Source organism: Labrus bergylta, chromosome 11 (genome assembly GCF_963930695.1).
Source record: "Labrus bergylta chromosome 11, fLabBer1.1, whole genome shotgun sequence".
NCBI lineage: Eukaryota > Metazoa > Chordata > Actinopteri > Labriformes > Labridae > Labrus > Labrus bergylta.
In genome coordinates, this window is record NC_089205.1 from 25,654,183 (window position 1) to 25,670,835 (window position 16,653).

At 45.1% G+C, this 16,653-nt stretch overlaps 1 protein-coding gene across 5 annotated transcripts in view; it reads left to right on the plus strand.

Moving 5' to 3' along the window:
- The window catches only part of aplp2 (amyloid beta (A4) precursor-like protein 2), a 55,456-nt gene continuing 38,803 nt past the window's right edge, over positions 1-16,653 (plus strand). For 3 of the 5 annotated variants that reach the window (XM_020649185.3, XM_020649187.3, XM_065960332.1), the window contains exon 1: positions 2-325. In XM_020649185.3, the coding sequence (XP_020504841.1) occupies positions 254-325 (72 nt within the window). In that variant the 5' untranslated portion in view covers positions 2-253. Of the gene's footprint in view, positions 326-16,653 lie in introns of all 5 variants that reach the window. The other 2 variants (XM_020649188.3, XM_020649186.3) reach the window with 2 other exon arrangements.

Below are 16,653 nucleotides of genomic sequence, written 5' to 3' on the forward strand. Positions count from 1 at the left end.
ACACACACCACACAGTCCACATTTCCAGAGGAGACCGACACACACACACACACCCCACAGGCTCCCTCCAACATTTTCTGTCGAGCTCGGGTAACAAAACAAGCGGAGCGGGGTCGTGCCGCTCTCCGGACAGACCGTCACATTCTTCCCAGGACTTTTTCTGCTTTTCTCTCTTTATTCCCACGGACGCCACTTCACGCACACACGGCTCTCAGGATACAAGTTCTTTTCCAGCAGCGCAAGAATCCTGAAGATGGGGTCAGTCCCTGCGATATCTGTCCTGATTTTGGGCATTGTGGTTCCAGCGCTGGCCGGCTACATCGAGGTGCGTAACCTGAAATGTTTTCACATTGATTCTGTGCCATGTTAGTCTGACTCCGGATTAAAACCCTGCGGATGTTTTTGCTCAGGGAAAAAAAAGCAAAACCTCCTCGGCCTGTATTTTTGTCCTCTCCGCACATGAGGCATTTCTGGCGAAGCTCTGCTGACATCCTAATTTTATCTTGATGTAACTGTAGAGTGTTTGTTTTTTTTCTTCTCCCTGAAAAACATTCATTCACACAAGTAGTGGAATTTACCTCATGACACTTACATCCATGCAGCAGTTTATAGGTTTTCACCGTGTGTGCATGAATGCTGATCTAATAACAGGTCGTGGTTAAAGATTAATGATCCAGCTCTCAGGTCAGTGTTGAGTTCTGCTTTGCTGTTTGTTGGTGTTGACTTTAAACAATGTGCTGCAGGAAGGAGCTGAACGCAGATTTACAGCAGAGAGGGGTTTGCTGCAGAGATCAAATGAAAGACAGCTGTCTCTTTGTGAGGCCCTTTGGGGAGGGGGACACACACACACACACACACACAGGACTTATCACACACATTAGTCTCCCCTGCAACAGTTGTGTCCATCATGTTTGTTTATGTTGTGTTTTAACAGAGAGGAGGAAATCCTTTATCCAGGTATTCAAACTCCTGCTTTTCCTGTCTGAACAGGATGCCCCCCCCCCTCATAGCAGAGCTGTGCTGCAGGCGGGCCCCCTGCTCATACTTTATACTGTCTGATTCTCTTATTTAGAAAAAAAGATTTGTTGTCAATATTCTAACACAGCACACGAGGAGGAGGGTTGTCACAATACCAGGATTTTAAACTTTGATATCAAACTGTAACTGGAGGCTACGTTCTCCAAATTGCACAAATAAGTTGGCGATGTTAAACTAATCCTACCAAAATGTTGCCAACGTAGATGTTCAATTCCGTGCAGTAGTTTTCCTGCCTCCTCTCCTACACACCTGTCTTATGAAATAGTTGTATTGTTTTGAAGATTTGGTACTTTTCATCGCTATCGATCATTAAAATATGTGATTTTGTTTTAAATTTGACAAACTTATAGACTGAAGTCCATTTGTTGAGTCCAGATTGCTCAAATGTAGGTTCATCCTGTACAAACACACACCCACTCACACACACACACACACACACACACTCCCTTGCCTACCTACCTGCTGCCCTATTTTCCTGCCGGCTCACAGGTTATTGTCCCTGTAGACGCTGATAACCCGCAGTGTCAGACGTGTGTGTCATCGGATAACAATGCAACCGTTTTCAGAACAAACAGCCCCCCCCCCCCCCCCTAGAGAGTAAACACAAGTGCTCCTGCTCACTGTTGGAGCAACCATGACAAAACATTTTTTAACAAGACGTCTGCTCCTGGCACCGCTGTGCAAAGTGATTATCAGGGGGGATGTGTCTCTCTTATCTCCTGCGTTTTGCGACAAAGACCTCGGCCATTTTGAGGCAGTATCGGCTGGCATTGTGTTGAAGGGGGGGGGGGGGGAATAATGGTTATTATGCCCCCCCCCCCAACAAAATCTATGCTGCTGCACCCTTCTCACAAAAGACCCATCCCCTCGCCAATGATTGCCTCCTCAGTCAACCTCTCTAAGCTCACAGACGTGCTGATCGATACTGTACAGACTCTCCTGAGATGATTAATGGGTGAAATCAATACATTCTCCTGATCAGTCACCCAGATTAAATTGAGAAATTTATGGTGTCTGCCATGTGTGCCATGGACTGTACGGGCACATGCTGAGGATTCCCGTGGTTTAATCGATGACTGTGCTAAAAGGACGAGGCTTTTTTTTCTCCTTTTTGCAGTCAAACACAGAAAAGATGTTTTTTCATATCACTGTTTCACACCTGCTTCTTTGCCTTCATAGTCTACATGAGACTACCCGACTTTGGAATAAACAAACGCCTGAATGTCCGCCTGTGGCTTAAATCAAAAGTGTGGAAACCTTTGGGTCATAGAAAGAATAGATGGATATGATTAATGGATCTAAACGGCTCACAAAACGTCTCAGTTAATTGAAATCGAAGGTTAAACAGATTAAAGTGTCCTTTTCTCAGCAGAAATCCAAAGCTCTGTGTCCCTCTCTTGTGTAATTCTGACTTGTTTGAACCATGTCTGCCAAATAAACCCAACAGATGTTGATGCTGTTGTTTGTCAGTGCAGCTGGTGTGTGCAGGCCCGGGCCCGGCTGCTGATGAGCCCGTGGACGCAACGCCGAGGTATAGACTCTGCTGAGCTTGACTGCGCTCGCTCCTCTGGACCTTGAGCTTGAAATTTACGAGCCGGTGAGAGCTCCTCGGAGACGCACTCACTGTCGGTCAGGGATGGTTTATTCCCTCTGCCCACCTCTCGTCTCCCATTGTTCCCTCGCCTCTTTGTGTGTTGCACTGATTGTAGAGGTGTCATAGCACCGAGGCGGGCGGCCCTCTTGTTTCCTTCTTTTTTTTTTTTTTTTTTTTTTTTTGGGATTAGCCAGCTACTTCAGCTGTGTAAACGCTTTTGTTTTGTCAGATACCTGTGAGAATGCTAGATTGTGAGCTTTTTGTTTCTTCAGCTGTGTTTCACCCCCGTCTCTCTCATCGGAGCATCTTTGTGTCGCTGGCTTTACAGTCTGCAAAGGCTTCAAAGGGGCTTTTTCCTCGGGGTGATTTCTAGCTCTTTATACCCACTGTATCTCTCCTTATATTTTCTGATATTCCTTTTTTGTTCCCCACATCACAACAAAACCATGGGTTGAATTTTCAAATCCACTCGCTTGTGGAAAATCCAGACTGAGCAGCTGAAATTTTCTGGAGCTCATTTAGAACTATAGTGCGCAGAACAGAACCACAGAGCAGGTTGTTCTCAGAGAGAGTTGCATCACACTGAAGACATTTGCAGATAAAGCTCCCCGCTGGATTAATGGAATTCAAGATATCTGGAACAGTTAAAGCAATCTGGGTACATTTTATTCTCCTTCGCAAGCAAGCAGAGATTATCCCAGCCATGACAAATGGTGAAAGAAATGACTGAGCATTATGTCATACAGCATCAGATTTCTGCAAAATCTGTATTTTTCCAGTGTGTGCAGTGTTGCATCAAATATTCTGAGACACATCTCATTCATATGAAGCTTTTATTGAAGGAACATGCAGCGTTAACTGGTGCTGCTGGAGTGACTTAATAGGCTCTGTTTGCAAACATGTACTGGTCGAGGATTTTCTAGAGCAACGCACACGCATGATCCGCTCTCCAGATGTGCAGAAATGTTGGATAGTTGTACCCTATAGGAGAAGAAGAGGTGGAAATAAAAATCAGTCATAACCAAAAGCTGGACCGCTGCTGTGCTTATTGCCCTCTGGTTGCAGTCCTCTTGCGGCATTTTTTTTTTTGCTTTATCATCCCAAGTGTGTGTGCATCATGTTAAGCTGTGTGTGCTTCTAGCCGAGCTTGGATACTGATGTGTGCTCTTGTGTGTGTGTTAGCTCTGGATATGGGCTGATAATGAACAATTGCATCTGAATGAAAGCCCCTAGTCGGCTGTGATTGTCTGGGCGGGTGCTATGGAGCCGGTCCGTTAGCAGGGCTGACTGATTCTCTATGAGCTCCCATTGTGTGCCTCTGAATAGCCGGGCCAACCCAGGGTGTCATAAGCACACATAGGTGATCAAGATACCCGAGCAGAAAACGAGGGCAAAGGCAGAGCGTTGGAGGCGTATTTTTATGCCTGGAAAAGAAGAAAAAACAACAACAATCAGAAGCACTTTGTATATCTGATAATGATCTCGCAACATGTCGTTGTGGGCGGTGGAGCAAAGTCTTCATTAGGCTGCTTCTTCTCTCTTCCCTAAGCTGGTGAAGATCGCCTTCTTGACCTCCACGCTCCGCCCGTGTCAATCAATGTTGAAGGTATCATCAGCATGTGCTCCATCAGCTGAGAATCAGCCTCGCTCGCCCTTGAATTCAAAGATTAGCGTTGAATAAATCTTGCTTTCGATTGTTTGGGGGACAACCCTGTATCCCTGTGAATCCTCTTAGTGACAAGACACACTTGGTGCTTAAAGATCTGCGAAAGGAAAGGTACTAATCCCGGAGCCCAGCCCCCCTCTTCTCTGTGTGCTCGTACACTCATAACACTGACGCTCACTCAGTTCACTCCCTAACCACCCACTCCCTCTCCGTCAAACCCTCGTTTCCAAGCCCTGCAGAGGCAAGCTAACTTCAAAGTGGCTCAGAACACAGTGAGTCACCTGTGTGTAATTTTCGCTGGTGCTCGTCTGATCTGTACTCTGTGACTAACAGAAGGAAGGGATGTCTGATTGAATCCAAGCTCTACTTCTCTGTCCTTTCATTTCCCTCAAACACACAACCTGCCACTCTGTTCATCTCTGGCTTTTTTGTCTCTGCCTGTCTTTTTTTTTTTTTTTTAATGCTTTGGCTGGTTTCTTCCCTCCAAGCCCGTGCACGTCTCCTGGAGCGACTCCATCGACAGACACACTCTCAGCTCATCTCGGGGATTTAAATAGAGAGGGCCCCCATCAGACGAGCCTTGTTCTCACGATGCCAGGCTTTGTCTCCCAGGTCTCTGCGTGCGCTCTAATTATCTCTAGTGAGCGGAGTCGCCTCCTTTTTTTTTTTTTTTGCATCTGGAAATGCGTTTTTTTTGTTTTTTTTTTAAATCTGCCTGCGTGAATGTGTGTGTGTGCGTGTGTGTTTGTACGCCTGAATCCTCTAACAGCTCAACTCATCACATATTTAGTCTGAGTTTTTTCTCAGTGAGAGATCCCAGGCGGGGCAGCAGGGGACTTGGCGGCGGTGTGAGCGGGTTCACTGATGACTGCGCATCACTTAAGTTGCACCAGGGCCTCCCGCAATATGTGGAGCAATCTGCAACATCCTCCATACACTCCCACGGTGAACCACTGCTACACCTGTGTTTTTTGTTTTTTGTTTTTTTGAGACAATAGTCTGGCTCAGCACGGCTGCATGAGAATTCCTTTTGTCAGTTTATATGGCAGAGTGCTCAGGAATGCGTCGCCCGAAGAGCAAACGGCCTCGCTGTGTTGTGCTGTGAGCCGCTCTCTTCCTGTGATAAAGCTGTACACTCAACTGGCAACTTCTGGAGACAAAAAAATAAAACCAGTCCCTTTAATCCCCCTGAAAGGAGCCCTGCCATTTCAGACTTTTACTTTTTAATGTGTTTTTCTGTTTGAGAATGAAGAGGCATTGTAGGTGGGTTAAACCCTGTCACCCCCCCCCCCTCCCTCCCCTACTCAGCCTGAGCCTGAGCGTGTGTGTGTTAGTGTGTGTGTGTGTTTGTGTCCCTGTGGCTCAGTGAGTCACTCTTGCTGCTTGGGTTTTCTTCCCATGAATAAAATATCTGGTGTGCTATCTAGTATGAGTTATAGTGCACTTGTGTATTTGCCTATGCAACCCCCTGTCTCTTCCTCTGTCGCTCATACTCTCTCTTTATGTGTGAGAAGGACTGCTGCCCCCCCCCCCCCTCATATTCAGGTGTCGCTCCTTTTTTGGTGGATCATATATACACATGCTCGGACAAAGCCTGCACCGATTTTCTGTATAAAATGAAATAGGATGGATGAGGAGAGTTTGCACGCTCGGCTCAGCTCCAACAGAAGATATAAGAGCACACATTTTTGTCTCATGTTTGAATTTTGACTCTCTTGTCGAACAATATAGTATTCAAATCAGACCCAGTTTTCCCAACTTTAGTTCTAATTGATGTCTTTTCTTTGTCTCTTTTTGTGTTCGAGCGCCTGTGTGTGTGTGTTTTGTCTGTTTGTTTTTCTTGTGGATGTTTGTGGCTCTTTCTGCAGCTCGTCTCCACTGGGAGGCCATTTTTGATGTTTTGTATGTCTTTTGGCGTCACATTCAGCATGCTTTGTGAAGTTCTTGGGGACTCTCACAGCCACAGAGTCTGTTATCTGTTTTTTTTTGGTGGTGATTTGAGAGCTATGAGGAGTCCTGCTGAATCAGGCCCCTTCCTTTATATTATCGGCACGTCGGGGGTAGAGGTTGGGTTGCTCTTGTTTTTGATAAAGCTTGCGGGATTGACTGGCGGGCTGCTTTTTGCTGCTGTGTTGCTCTGTTTTGCTGAGCAACACTGAACAAATACTTCATCCGCTGCCAGGGAAAACAGAGCGCGTTAGTTCCAGCTCCCTCTCCCCTGCCCGTCTTCCTGCTTACAGAGCCTATATGTCCGTCTCTCTCTTTACCCCCCCCTATAACTTCAGTGGGAATGGTATCATCCAGAGTGGAACCAACAGTGGCATGGAGTTCATCCTGCCTCTTAGTTTATCCTCTTTTCCTCAGGAGAGTGGGGGGGAAATGAAAATGTCCGAACGGTAAGAGATAGAGGCAGTGCAGTGTAACTGTATATCCCCAGAGAGAGAGACCTCTGCTGCGGCTGCTGCTGCTGCTGCCGCCGCTGGTGCTCCAGCTATGTGACGGCCCTGTTAGCAGCCTGTCTGATACAGCACTTTCTCAAGGAGAAGGTGGCCAAGGACAAACAGCAGCTCTGTAGGATGGTCCACCAGGGAACCAGACAGAACAGAGGGGAGATTTCACCTTCCAAGCAGGAGAAAGGGAGAAGCGAGTATTCAACCAGAGACTTCCGGAGCAGAATTTCCTTCCTCTTTATAAGGAGATAAGAAATCTTCCTTTGAGTTTTTTTTGCTCCCTAATTATCTATAAGCTCCTTTTGTCCATGAGCTGTAATTAATTCAATAAGAGGTGTTCATGTGTGATGAAGAGCGTTAGCCTGCAGATTCCCTCCCTGCCCCTCACAGAAGCAATAAAAAGAAAGTTTGTGTATCATATAATTTTAGGAGAAGGAAAAAAACATAAACCAGAGTTAAAGCCTGGCTGCAGTTCTTGGGACATATTTTCCTCAGACGAAAATAGAAAAGCAAAGAAGACAGAGTGGTGGAAATGAATGTAGCTTCATTTCTAGCAGGAAAGCCTGGGAAATAAAAGGAGACCCACAGGCACACAAACATGAAGTGGCAATAATTTTCGGGGAGAGAACGAGCAGAAGAATCTCCCCCCTTCTGTCTCGGCCTGTGTTTCCCTTTATTTCCCCCTGCATCAGCTCGACACAAGTTTTCCAGTTACACAGTTTTATTATGCAGAGCCAATAAACTTCTAGGAACAGGCTTATTACGAGGCGTAAAGCCCAAGATGACACGGAGGCTTTGTCAAATCAACATTTTAAATCACAAGTTATTCAGTAAACTACGACAGGAAACAGAGGAAGCAGAAAACCATCAAATTACAGAAGTTGGGACGGACAAATATTTAGCTTTTTATGATGAAAAATATCAAAATTGTGAATCAGTTTTCAAAATAGTTTGTTGATAATTTAATCATTTGTTCCACCTCTGTCATAATTCCGCATACTTTTTCGATACCACTTGTTTTAACACAACTAAGTCATTGTTATTTTAATGAGTGATAGTATGGGAAAGTACTGAATGCACCAATTTAAAAAAATCAGGGATGATACCAAATGTTTGAATAACAACTTAGGCAATTCCGGTGTTTGATTCCTGACGTCTTTTGGTGTAAGACTCCAACAAAGCCGAAAAAAAAGTCAGGTTGCTCAACAGCTGACTTCATCTACCCACAACGACTCATGCCAAATTATTTCCCAATGTGCAGTGCGGCCAATACCGATGTTGAACCGATGCATTTGTGCATCCCTAACTGAAACTTATTTGTTCAGTAGGGTTGAGTAGGAGAGGAATTAACCCATCAGTGAGTGCAGGAAACCTCTAGCATGCTGTCTAAATCACACAAGTTTTGTACAATTAGGGTTTGCAATTTAGACAGTTGGCCAGAAATCTTTGATAATCGAATGAACTGATATTTGTTGCCTAGTACTTCTATTTTGGATTTTGAGGAAAACAGGCATCATTTTGATTTTTAGTAGTATCAAATTGCAGATAAGAATTCTTGTATCGTGAGTCGTGACTAAACCACTCCACTGTGTGTGTATCTGTGCTGTGTGATACTGCATGTTTAGCATTCTGCACCAGACGTCCCTCCACGGATCAGACATGAGGACGAGCTATGACCCTGAAATGATCCTTGTAGTATCTCTCATGTTCATTCTCTAACTAATGACCAGTAGAGGTTTCCATTATCTGTCACAGGGAGTTATTATAAGACCATTCACACACTGAAACATCCCTAAGAAATGACTCCTATAAAGCAACAATGACACGTCAATCAAACCAGGAAGTCTGAGTGTTGAAGGACTACTTGTGTCATTTTACATCATGTGTATTGTTTTTTTTTTTACAATCATTTTCCATTTTGTATAGTAGTGACCTTAACCGGGACTTTTGTATTGAAATCCTGCAGCTCGTGAATGCAGCAGCCGTGCACCTCTATCAGCCATTTTGATCAGAGATAAAACCCAATCAGGCACTCGGGAGAATTCCATTAGTTTGATGAGATATGAATATAGCTCCAAGCGCAAATCTGAAATAGTCTGCTGTTTTCAGACAAACCCATTAAAAGTCATTTGATCTTCTGCAGCTAATTATAGAGAGGCTTCAGAGCTGCTGTAGCCGCCTTCACCAGACTCCACCCCACCACCTACTCTCCTGCAGCTCCCTTTAGTGTTCACCTCATACCGTCCTTATGTTTCAGGAGCCCTTTTAGCGTCGCTGTGCTATTATTAAGGGGGCAGAGATTGCAGCCCAGCCAGTGCAAGGTTGCCTGTAGTCTCTGCTGTTGTACTGGTTTGGATTTGAGATTTCTTAAGAGCCTTTTTTTCCACATCTGCACTCCGGAAAATGTCTAGAAAATTGAGTGGTAAAGAACATATTTGGAATGGAAGCAGCTCTACTACATACTGTACATGACAACAGCACACCACACATGCAGCTTACCCCAAAACATGTTTGGAAAGTTTTTTGGTGCTGAGTGGTTTGTAGGAGAAGACACAGGAGGTATGAGCGCAAGGTCGGACGATTGACAAAGATGGAATATAGCAGACATGCCCAGAGATGGATGCTCCTGCTGTTAAGTCTGTGTCTTCTCCACAGAGATATGACTGATTAGCTGCTGGCCTCAGCACATCTCACGAGCGTTCTAGTCTTCAGTAGTCTGATTGAAATCCCCCCCCTGCTCTCTCCCTGAAGAGAGGCAGAGGGAGGACAGAGCCGGAGCTTAATGACAGATAAGCATATCTATATTACATCCATCATTTTCTCCGGGTAAGATGGCCTCCCCTCGCGTTGCCTGGAGCACCACAGGCTAATGCAGACTTGTGGGTTGTGTGTCTCTGCTCCGCTGCTCGGTGTCTGCAGGGGAGGAAAAGAGCCAGGGAGCTGTGCAATCAGAGCACAGATTTATTTGAAATCAGCTTCGGGTGGTCATGGGAGAGTGGCACGGCATGCTGGGAGTGGAGTCAAACTTCCAAGTGGTAATGAGCGAGAGGATGGGTGTCCTGTCCTCGTCGTCCCCGGTGACTGAAAGTTGTAATACAGCCCCCCCCCCTCCCTGTATGAAGGTGATGAAAAATGAGTGTAATATTGAATTTTTAAACATTCAATATGTTCTCAAATTTATCCACGAGCTAAAAAATCCATATTAACATCGCACCCGGCTCCTCATGAATTTGATATGTGTGAATGATAAAAGCTGTCTCGCACAACTTGGGTGGAAATGTTCCTGTGAAAAAGAGTTGATGGCTTTTCAGTGACTCACTTTGTAGAACTCTATTTTTGCCTGATAGGGAAAAAAAACAAAAAACATTTTACTCCGTCTGTAAAAACGTGGTTTCATGCTGCTTGATGTTTTTTAAGTATCAAATTCAAAGATGTTAAAATTAGACGCTGGCATCAAAGTCACAGCCTTGGTATCGTGCCAGTACTAGTAAGGTCAACAACTTTCTTTTTCTCGTTCAGCCGTGCGTCTGTCAGCCACTATCATTTTCAACCTGTCAGATCCCATTGGAAACATCGCTACTTGTCCTTGATCTCGTTCTTTATCCCGCAGTTCTACGGCTGGTATCGCGCTGCAGCGAGGCCCTCGCCACAACTCATGGCTGTCTTTTTAGCGACTGAATGTTATATTTCCACGTCGCCCTTGAGACCGCCTTTCTCTTTCAGCTCTCAATGTCAGATCAGACTGAGCACATTCCCCTCCTACAGTCCTTCTGATAAAGACACTGTTTCTTCTAATACTGCTCACACATGTGAGGACAAATGTTGCTATTTCATATCTTACTTTGTTCAAAAGCACATTCTCTCCTTGTGCCTTCCTCACCCCCCCCCCCCCCCCCCCCCCTTCTCTCTCCCGTCTCTCTATTACACCTTTCACCTCGCGGCTGCTTTTTCCTCCTCGCTTCCCCTCTTTCTCTTTTGCTTGCTCAACAATTACGTGCTCATTAAACAGAGGGAGTCCAGGCTGCTGAGAGAGACGTCAGCGGCGGGGGCTGGAGGCCTCGCTGCGGTGCCCTGTGACTGTTGTTCTCTTATTGACAAGTCTGCCTGCCTGTCTGCCAGCCTTTGCCTTGCCTGGTCCTCGGGAGCAAGCCGCGTGGTGCTGCATGCTGATGAGCGTAAAGTCATCCAGAAGGGAAAATGGAAAGAGTGGGAGTGACGGAAGGAAGGATGCGGCACGGTATTTTTCTCTCGACTTGGGAGGGGAAGAGAAAGTGAAGTGAGCAGCATAGGTCATTTCATCCAAATCCTCTCTGCTCAGTGCGAGAGATTAGACGGCTATGCACTCAGGCACAGACGAGAGCAAGGCACGCTCCTGCGTCTAATCCTCCTCTTTAAAACTGCTGAGAGTGCAGTACAAAGTAGGGGAAAGAGTCAGCGTCCACATAAAGAGCTGCGGAAAACATAGGCCTGTAGTTCAAAAACAAACTGAGCTCCGTCTAACAATCACCTAAGCCCTAAATCTCCCGTGTAGCCCCACTGCCAGAGCTGAGCCCACCGCAGACTTTTTTCCCACCCAGCTATCGCCTCTCACCAGGCTCTCTCTCTCTCTCTCTCTCTCTCTCTTTATAATGACACCTTCAATTCCCCCCACCGAAGGCCAGCTCTGTGTCAGAAATACCCCCAGCAAGCAACCCTCATTAACTTCTCTCTAGTGATGTCAGGCTTCGACACACGCATAGCAGCGATGCACACCATGTAGACTAGCATTTACAAGAGCCTGGCTTTTCCCCTTTTGTCTTTTCACAAGCTGGATAGACCTCCGACCCTGCACACAGAAGCTTTTAATAAATGGACTGGCAATGGCCGGTTTAATCACGCTAATGTGTATGTTACAGTGCGCGGCTTATCGGCGATTTGATCTCCACAGAGGGCTCACTGAAGGGAGCTTGAGAGCTGGAGCTCCAGCAGGAGTGGAGGAGTGGAAAGATGCAAGCAATGAAGTGAAAAAAATAAGAGAAAAGTGAGTCAATTTAGTCTCCTGAACAAGGTAATGAAGACAGTGGCTCTGAATCCAATTAAAGAGAGGGATGTGTTAAGACAAAGGAAACAGGGGAGATCATTAAGCAAAGATAATCTCTCCTAATAAAGGAGAGGAAGCTGCTCAGACATGGGGGGGGGGGGGGGGAGGTATCAGGTTTTATGAAAATGTATTGTTTGACTTTGTGTCGAGGTTAGTTGCCATTTTCTATTTCAGTCATAAACATCTGGCACAGTGATGTCAAGAATGTAATCCGCTCTGGGCCACGTGGATGGTAAGCCTGGATAGAGAGGGCTGAGAGGGTCGCCACATCACATGGCTCTGAGAGAGAGAGAGAGCGAGAGAGAGAGAGAGAGAGAGAGAGAGAAGCAGGTGAATTCTATGAAGAGATATTTGAGGCATGGGGGGAGACGGCTGCACAAAGACTTGTCCAGAGTGCTCAAAGTGAATAGAGATGAAAGGAGGGAGATGGAGGTTTTGAAGGGGTTGCTCATGCAGAGAGCTTTTAGTAGGCATGAAGGGAAGAATGGGCGATTGTACTGACAGGCGCTCTGTACAAGAGGCGTGCATGCTCAAACCTCAAACCTATAGGCACCAGCGCAACATGCAGCCACAGAAATTCACCTGAAATCGGACCTCAAGTCGTCGCAGTCCACGAGTCATTAGCGCTAAAAAATGAAAAGCAATTATCCTCTTCCTGCAAGAAATAGATTCTACACTCCAGTGCCTTATTTATGCAGTCATGCACCTGCGTAGCTTAGCAACTAAACAACAAGCTCCGGGTAAAAAAAAAAAAAAAACCCTCCGAGTAATTATCTCTTTATCGCCGCGGCACAAAGTTATCACTTATTTCTCTGTTGACTGACTTTAATGTGTACACTAACCCAATCTGCAAATAACAGCGTTCATCATAGATCCAGAATTCTAAGCTTATTCGCGCAGAAGATATTTGATGATATTTGGCACAAATCTAATCATCCCTCTAATAAATCCTGCAGTCAGAATTGCAGAAATTAAGATTGAAGAGCCTTGTGATTGTTTTTGTCTTTTAAAACTGGTCATAAATCCTTTTCAATAAAATGACAACACGAGAGAGAAGCAGGTGCAGAACTCCAGAGAAAGTCGACTGATGGGTAGCAGAGTCCATGTTTTATTGGCTAATAGTCACATTCTTCTGCTCTGCCTCTCCCCTTCAGACCATCTTAGCTCCTGACTCTTTCTCGACATAGCTTGACAGTGATTGGACTAACAGGGAGGCTGAAGTCAAGCCCTATATCCCTTGACGTGTCTCCTCCCAAACTTCAGCAGCATACACCACAAATAGAACAACCTCGCAGCTGAATCGAAACAAATTTGATCCTCTTGCTTTCTCCTGCCCTTCATCCCGTGTCCTCTCTGCCTCCTGCGCCCTCCACCAGCCAGAAACCAATCTGCTCTGAATCTACCGAATCTCACCGGGTATGCAGGGGAAACCCAAATGCAATATTATGAAGGCTGCGCGGATGACCCTCAAGGCCATATCTGATCGGGGCTGTGAAGGGAGTAATATTCCAGGGAGATGCGTGCAGTGTGAAATCTGTGTCAAGAGGGGCCGGGGGTGGGGGGGGGGGGGGGGAATGGCCCTTTAGTCACCTCCTGGCTCCTGCTTGGCCCCCGCTCTCCTCGCTTCACTGGCGGCCCCTGCCCCCGGAATGAAAGCATAATGAAACAGAAAGATGCAGCAAGGCATCCTGGTGTCGGCCCTCAGAAACACTCAGCGTGTTGCCCGGTGCGGCGGGCGGGCGGCCGGGCATCTGAACAGCAGCAGCTCTGTGTCTGTGTGACACCAAACACAGCAGCTGAGACGGACCACACAGCAGTGACAACCCTGAGTGTCAGGGAACATGTGTCAGAGGGGGAAACTGTGAAGTGAGAGCGAGTGAAGTGAGGACCTTTGCCCTGTGATGTCGGAGAGTGGCTTAGCTATCCGTACCAACAGACTTTTTTTCTGCCCTTCGATCTCTGAGAGCGACACGATAAACATCTTAGGCGCAGTGTGCGATGGTTAATATGTTTCTTAGTTTGTCTCTCTGGTTAACCTCACATTCTACTGCCCCACGTACGGAGGCTGTTGTCCTCGTCACAGCTGCGGTGGGGTTCAAATCTGACCTTTGCCATTTGCTGCATGTCATCTGACCTCCCACGCTCTCCTCCCAGCATTTCCTGTTCCTCTTCAGCTGTCCTCTCCAATAAAGCAACAAAAAACAACAAATCTTCTGTTATATTTTTACACACTGCCACAGGGAGGAAGGAGCAAACAAATCTGTACAAACTCACATCCCTGCTGGACCACTTTGAGATATTTCTATGTTTACCAAGTGGTTGTTACAACGAATGATTAAAAACTTTATAGAGCCAATAAAATCATCTCTCTGAGTTTTATAATCTGCAGTGAAGTGTTTGGGTGTCTGATTAACCTTAAACTTCATGAAGCTTTTACTGACTGTACTCTGGACTTCTTTCTTTCTAAGTCATGTAACGATGACTGAATCTACAGCTCTTTAACACAACTCCTCACTTTGTGTAACAGGCTGTTTTTTGCTCTTAATACCAGTTTAAGCTTTACTGGTGAAAGGAAGTAGGTGTAGATTCCAGCGCAGCGGTAGAGCAAAACCCTGAGATTAATGTCAGGTGAGACAGCACATTCTCCCCCAAAATGGTTGCAGGCTTGTCGATTACGTTGCCCTTCTCCTTTCTCAATAAAATGATGTGAAAAGTAGAGGATTTTCCAGTGTTACATAGCTCATATTTCTTGGACAAAAACAAGTTGCATAACAACATGGATGGTTTCAGGCGTATGCTATCAGTACATTCAAACTCCAGTTCCTCATAGTTTGACTCTGCAGTAACTGCATATCAGGATTACTTTGAATCTTTAATATGACTCTGAAAACTAATGATACCACCTGAGCCGGTAATTACCGTTTTTAATTAGTGTTCTCCCAGATTTTTTCATTAAAGGGAATACAGAGTACTACCTTTTAGACCTACTTTGCTTAAAAATCCCCTCTGAGCTCTCATTTACAAAAACCCTTAAGATGCAATGTGGTTCTCATTAAGGATGATACCACTAAACCAAATAAGAGCAAGCATTATCCTCGGGTTTTCAAACTCTCTTATTTCTCTCTCTCTTCTGAGTGAGCTGTGTGAGCGAGGGCAGGCCAGGAAGACAGGACCCCACCGGCCCTCCAACTGGAGCTGCGTATAAATAGCCCGGAGACACCTTGTCCCCAGTGAAACCACAGTGTGAAAAAAGGAAGAAGAAAATAAGTATTGTGCTCTTATTAACCCTATGTCTCCCCTTTGCTACATTTACATTTACAGGGGAGGTGTTTTAGTTGACACTCTCGTCCTCAGCCACTTTAAATGAACATATAGGAATAATTACTGTATCACAATGATTACAAGCAAACTACAGTAATGTGTGCAGGGGTGAGAGTGACAGTTCCTCAAGCGTATTCATGTGATAACACAGCGATCACCTGAGAGAGAGAGAGTGCAAAAGAAAGGGAAAAAAAGAACATCTACTCTGAGAGAAGGTTTCAAAAGCTTTTTCTTTAAGTGAGCAAATTATATCAAGCAGGTGAATAAAAGATTAGAACGAGAGGAAATGATTGAGCAGTGAGAGGGTGACACGAGGTTCTTCTTGAAGAGATGGATTTTCATGCCTTGACTGAAAATGTGGAGTGACTGTGAAGGGCCTTACAGGACCCCTGCTGCGTATAGGGCTGCATTCAGAAGTCTCTGGAAGCTTTGTGAGGGGATACTGACTCAGTGCACCAGAGCTTGCATGTACAATCAAGTTGATCTGAAAGGCTCGCTCAGAACAAGTGGAACATAAACCAGGACATTCAAGAGCAAACGTTTTTTTTTGTCTTTGTGCTTCAGATGGATAACAGGGACGTATACTGTAGCGTCGAGCTCTTTACCTTGTGCAATCCTCTCACTGCTGCACTTGAAAATGTTTAAACAGTTTCACGCTTCACCTCACCATCCAACTAGAACACATTAAATATGAAAATAAGGGTTATTTTCACAATATGAATGGGACTGTGGGGCAGAAAAATAAGCCAAGTTCACACTAAAACTAAAAAAAACTTGGCTGTTAAAATAGGTTTGGGAAATAATTAGTGTGAAGCAAGTTTTTTAAAAAGTTGGGCCAATTATGTCCCCTCTAACCGACCAGACCAGACTGCATGGAGAAACATTCATTTGAATTTTGTCTCCAAGCTGATGGTTTTTTTTACACTCTGTGTCTTTGGCAACAAAAAGCCACATTGCCTCAACTGAGGAACGATACCAAGAAGTCCAGTTTCCCCGACTTTCAACCAGTCAGTCACAGTTCTGTTCAATTCGTTGACTCAACCAGTCTGAATATCTCGTTCAGCTGTGATGTGTTTGTGTTGACTTAATTCAATCATGTCTTCTCTAAATGTTTTATCAAGTTAAATAGTGATATATTTGTGCAGTTTTTACCTCGTTAGCGTTCATCTAAAGGTGTTTGAATTGGGATGGTCCAACAAAGTAATGTATTTGACCAAGCTCTGACAAAATGTTACCCCACGAAGAAGTGGTTACATTTAAAAACACAGATTTAGATTTTCTATCGGTTAAACTAATCGATCCTCGGTCCCTCGCTGCAATTCAACCCCAAAGGCTTTCTTTCATTCTTCACTAAAAGGCAAAAAAATGAAATAAAAATGTAGGTTGGGTTCGGTTACTTTATATGTACCAGTATGAGATAGATTCAGATTTAACTGTGAGTGAGTCGGCCTCCTTTTAGACACAAAATGTAATGAAAAGTGCTCAAAGTTAAAAAGTAAAAATA